Raw genomic sequence first — 6000 nt, forward strand, 5'->3', positions numbered from 1 at the left:
AGGGATAACAAAATAGCTTTTTATTTTTCTATTTAACAACTTACGTTTATAAACAAGTCTCCAGCAACAGTTCAGGTGTTCAATCATAGCTCCCACACAGTGGTCTGATAAGCAGTAATTAGTTCATTTTCTTAATATTCTCCAGATGTAAGGTATGCCCAAATCTGCTCTTGGTGGCTGTGGATTAATACTGACCTTGTAAAAAAAATTTCCATGTCCAAAAGACCACAAAGCACTTCAAAAAGAGCTGGTGGTCCCTTGTACACCATTAAAATTATTGCATCACCAGGCACATTCCTCACAGGAATCCGCTTCACAATCAATCACACTCAGGGGATGAGCCGAAATTAAGGGATCTCTTGTTCTCAGATGTGATAGTTCAGTCACGGTGCAACAGCAGCAATTGCACGGGAACCAGCAGGCACTAATCTTTTCCACTCCTTGCTTAATGAACTGGCCACAGCCAGGACCAGGAAATCAAATTTACCCTATCCTTTCCGTAATCAAAACTTTCCCTGACCCCTCCTGACTCGAAACATCATCTTTGCCAGCTGTACCAATATTTGCTGTGTAATGCTTCCTACCAGACTTCACTGTACACCCAGATTTTTGCTGTCTAGCCTTAATCTGATACCTTCTACACTATACCTCTTCTATTCCTTTACCCACCTTCTTACTTTGTTCTAAGACTGTCATGTATTTCTGAGGTTGATATTCTTAGGACTCCCCGGTACATTGACGACCCAGCCCAGCCCAGCCTGCCCTGCGATGCAGTGGCAGGAGCCACTGAATCTCTGCTGTGAGCTCCTTCTCCGCTCCAGGCTGCCTGACATAGGTGGTATAAGACTTACTGTTGGGCAAATTAAAATTTAGGAAGGTTCATCTATGGACAGAGAACCCATTGCACTGGTATTATTTGCCGAACAAAAAGACCATACCTACTCTAAAAGTCTAAAGAAGCAGGTCTATTATCTTACAGGACAATATTCACCCACCTTGCTCTCTCATCCCTGAGTATGGTTCCTCAACATGCACCCTTCTTCCAAAGCTACTTATACACCTTAACTGCATGACTTAGGATTTTGGTAGTGTAGGCCTGTCCTATATTGCTAGTTATACCAAATTATTCTATCTTGTCTCACAGTGTTCTTCATGACATTCCAGTTTATGCATTTTTGGCATATCCACCATGGCTGAAGTCTTTGTGTATTACAGCAATAATAACTGCAGTGATATAAAAAAGGATAATATTTTATGGAAGGAAAGGGAAACCAGTCATGAATAGGGGAAAAATGAGTTGAGAAATACTAGTTTTGGGTGGTGAAACTGGGAGAGAAGAAGAAATATAAGGTATAGGCATGGATCTCTAGGTACAGTGACCATTTTGGTTATATCTCAGGAACAATTAATGAAAAATAGAAGTGTAGGATTTTTTCTCATTGTATTTGGAAACATTAAAAGTTAGTGTCACTAATGAAGTGTTAAACAGTATACACAGGTGTTATTTTATCACAGCCAACCTATGAGGAGAAACAGAGGTCAGCAGAACTTTAAAAGGGAGATATGACTTACTCTGACTTTAATTTGCTTTCAAAAACATGGTCACTGACACTTTAAATCACAAGCCAATTACAAGCATTGTAGTGCCATTACTAATTACATGCTGAGAGTGTAAATTTAAAACGGCAATTTCAATTTTCAGTTCATTGGGAGAATGCAGGAAAATGAAATTGCATACTAATTAGTTCATGTGTGTCAGACACCTGAAAGATTAGAGAAAAAAACTCTGCACTCATTACAAGTGAGTTATAAGCACAGCACTCAAACCTTTCATTTGCCAAGCTGCATATAAATAAAGAAATTAAATGACAAAGAAAATTGGTAATGATGGAACAAGGCAAAAATAGCTACAGGCCTATACATAATTATACTTTGGGGGACTTTGCCTGTTACACACAGCTTCCTTTAGGATTTATCTAGCATTAGAAACTATAAAAGGGTAACGTGCTACTGCTTTAGGTTCACTGTGTTAAATGTTAATTTACATTTCCTAAAAATAGGGTTTCTGGCTTTGTAACTTTCCACTTAATCTCTGCCAAATATTCACACTGTTTTTCAGGAGCCATCTTCTGGACCAGCTGCTTCGTCACTCAGACCAACATGGAAAAGGTCCCATATGCAGACCCCTCACATTAGGATCTGGGAGGAAGCTGGTGATACAATAAAGAAAGTAAAAACTGTTGTTAGAGGGAGCATTTCTCCCACAGGACCAGAAGGAAGGTAGCCAGAAACTTAGCGCAAATCAGAGTGGGCTGACTTTTTGTAACCTTCCACAAAGGCTTATGAAGCATCTCCCTATCCATTATAGAAGCTGTGCAAAAATAAGATATGGGATTTCTGCTTCTCCTCCTCTCTCAACAGAAACTATTCACCTATATAAGGGTCAGCAGCATCTGCCTCTTACAGTGTATTTCACGCTTGAAGAAAAAGACAGTGGTCTGATGTAAAGAACTACTATACAGCACATAAAGTGTGAGTTTGTGGAGGTCTGTACCTTTGCCAAATCAAAACAGGGTTTCTGCAGAAGACCAAAAAGCACTTTTCCTCTACAAGTATCATCTCCCTGACAAATTTAGATTTGCTGTTCCCAGGTGTTTTAAGGAGAAAATTCTTCAGAAAAGGAAAAAAAAAAATCCTCTCAAGATTTAAACTTCTGTTTTTAAATTACAAAGAGTATTTTTATTTTTACTCTGAACTAAAAAGAAAAATAAAATACTTGGCAAGTTTTGTGAACAGTATTAAAGAAAAATGAGAAGAAAAAAAAGAGAATTCTAGGTGCTTAGTACACATTAATCATCTCACTTAATTAGCTTATAGAAAGTCCTTATGTACTATGACTGTCAAAATTACAGAATAACCTGCATGGGACTGGCACTGCCTAGATTAGGTCATTAACTCCAAAAAAGAACAAATTGTTCAAACCTGATGCCATGGGCTGAGATTTGTAGACACATTTTCTCCATTGGTCCAACCTTCCTTCCAGGTAAGAGCAAAGGGAAGACTTACCTGGGAGCAAAGTCCAATTCTGATCTGGGTAGAAACCTAAACAGCTGCCTGACAGCTGCCTCCACGGTGGGTGGTGGCTTTGCCAAGTACAAACGTGGAAGCAACAGACCATTAGCCATCCCCATCCAGTTCATCTCCTAGTAAAGACATGTCTAGGGGGCCAATGCTAAATGATTCTGAATTTCTTCTCCAGCTCATTTAATAAAGCCAACACTCTAAAGGAGCCCAAAAGCTACTGTAACACTGACTTCTTCATTATCCATTAAAGTTACATTAGCTTTCTACTCCTGTGAAAATAATTCTGCTCAAGTCCCTTAGCGTTACTCTTTCCAGTTCTTTTTCAATGTATAAATTTTACAGACTTCCTAACCCCTCCGGTCTTTACGGAAGAAAACTGACTTAAGATGCATTGAAGGGCCTTTGTGTTTTCACTCTGCAGTGAATAACAAACAGTAACACCGGCTTCATTTTTCAGAACTGACGAAGTCCAGCACTCTCACTACACCAGTTTCAGAAAACTTCATTAAACCGCGCTTTGTGCCTGTTCTCCAAACACGAGAAATGAACAGGTAATCTTGTACACTTTTTCCCCACATATCTGGGAACCGCTCAGAAAAATCACAAATGGTAGTCAGTACTCAGTACTGAATATGAACAAAAATTATGCCACATACACTAAGGTAACTTCAAGAAGAGTGTGTCTGACACACCCAAGGGACATACGGACAGTTCAACTTATTCAGCGCTGGTAGACAAGACGCTCAAATAGCATCTTCTGCTACTCCTGTGGTGGGTTCACTGGGAGGGAAGCACCCTCTTCACATATTGGCTTCGGGGGGACCTTATTGCAGCCTATCAGTACTTAAAGGGGGCTTATGAGAAAGATGGTGGCAAACTTTTTAGCAGGGCCTGTTGCAACAGGACAAGGGGGAATGGCTTTAAACTAAAGGGGGGTAGATTCAGACTAGCTATAAGGAAGACATTTTTTACGCTGAGGGTGGTGAAGCACTGGCACAGGTTGCCCAGAGAGGTGGTGGATGCCCCATCCCTGGAAACATTCCAGGTCAGGCTGGACGGGGCTCTGAGCAACCTGATCTAGTTGACGATGTCCCTGCCCAGGGCAGGGGGGTTGGACTAGATGACCTTTAGAGGTCCCTTCCAACCTGAACTATTCTATGATTCTATGATTCTACACTCATTAGTGCAAAAGGTTTTCCCATAAGTATCTAACATCACCTTTATTAACTAACAGTTGAAAATGCCAAAGCTTAGCCCAATTCACATATCATGAAAAGAAAACACCATAAAAGTAAAGAGCTACAGCAATCACTAGATAATCATTATCTTCATTAAAATACAGCCACAGGACTTCATATTCACTGCTTCATGCCTTTTACTGAACTCATTTGCTGGGCACAGAGAAATCCAGTCCACAAAGAGAGCATTGCCATTTGAATCATTCTAGTGCTAACACCCTTGAGTGGGAATGAAAAAAATATGTATTTTCAGCCCCACAAATGTGGTTGAACTAACAGCTATTTCAACCTTAATTAAAACAGTTCTTGTTACTTCCAGCATGATGCACACAATGCTTAACCTGTGTGCCCAGAGCAGCTCAGAAGAGAGGACAAACTATTTCTGCAGGCTCTGGTACAGCCAAAACCACATTAAAGCACTCTAGAATTATGCCCGAGGAAGGTTGCTTGTGTCAAGGTATCTCCATCAAGAGATATTGCTGCTAAATGCTACTAAGGACCTAATGAGCAAATGTAACATATGTGGAAAGCAGCTTCCTTGAAAAGGGTCTTTGTAAATTTGCTTCCATGGTTTAGAGCCACAATGGAACATATGCATGCATTTTTTTAAATAGAAAGATTTGTGCGTTTGTACAGTCGAGATTATTACTGTTTTGCAATTAAATAGTCCCTATAGTCTAGGCTACACTTCTGACAGTGAATAAGAATCTAGCTATTAGTTTACCACTTGTCTTCATCAGTTTCTTAAGTGACTCTGGCAATTGAATCAAGGAGATTTTTTTCCTGCTCAGCTCCATCTGTTACCTGAATCCATGGCCATCTGTCATTTTCTGCAGCAGTCCAAGCATTCACAAGACCCTTCTTATTAAGTCGTGCATAGTATGGATACCATTTCTGGAGTCCAAAAAGAGCTCGATGAGTGGATGACGCAGTAATTTGTTGATTTGACACAATTCCTCCTTCTATGCCTAGTGGGCCAGAGCATCCTGCAAATGGAAACAAAAAAAGAAATGAATGCAACTGAAATGATCAACTCTTCTGAGTCCCAAGTGGCTGTAATTACAAATAGCATACAAATAGATCCAAATACGTTATTAGAAGAGATTTAAAGCACTTGGGTAGCATCTTCTTTTTGTAGAAATGAAAAAAAAGGTACAAAAATATTGCTTGTAAATAACTGTTCCCATTGCAAAATTAATGAAATAGATTAAGCTTTCAATTTCTTTTAGTTTGTTCTAGCTGAAGATTTGTGAGTTTGGGTTTTACGGATACAATGCAAGAAAATGGTAGTGGTCAATGGCTCAATGTCCAGATGGAGACTGGTGACAAGTGGTGTCCCACAGGGGTCCGTACTGGGACCAGTACTGTTTAATATCTTCATCAATGACATAGACAGTGGGATCGAGTGCACCCTCAGCAAGTTTGCAGATGACACCAAGCTGAGTGGTGTGGTGGACACATCTGAGGGATGGGATGCCATCCAGAGGGACCTGGACAAGCTGGAGAAGTGGGCCCGTGTGAACCTCATGAGGTTCAACAAGGTGCAGGGTCCTCCACCTGGGTCGGGGCAAGCCCTGGTATGAATACAGGCTGGGGGATGAAGGGATTGAGAGCAGCCCTGCCGAGAAGGACTTGCGAGTACTGGCGGATGAAAAGCTGGACATGAGCCAGCAATGCG

At 40.7% G+C, this 6000-nt stretch overlaps 1 protein-coding gene across 1 annotated transcript in view; it reads right to left on the reverse strand.

Annotated features, from left to right (window-relative positions):
• Positions 1-6000, reverse strand: part of EDIL3 (EGF like repeats and discoidin domains 3) — a 196374-nt gene that overhangs the window by 67169 nt on the left and 123205 nt on the right. Inside the window, exon 6 of the mRNA XM_009281597.1 lies at positions 5127-5308. Within this exon, the coding sequence (XP_009279872.1) occupies positions 5127-5308 (182 nt within the window). The remainder of the gene's footprint in view (positions 1-5126; positions 5309-6000) is intronic.

This window comes from Aptenodytes forsteri, unplaced genomic scaffold, assembly GCF_000699145.1.
Source record: "Aptenodytes forsteri isolate BGI_AS27 unplaced genomic scaffold, ASM69914v1 Scaffold116, whole genome shotgun sequence".
In the NCBI taxonomy this organism is placed as follows: domain Eukaryota; kingdom Metazoa; phylum Chordata; class Aves; order Sphenisciformes; family Spheniscidae; genus Aptenodytes; species Aptenodytes forsteri.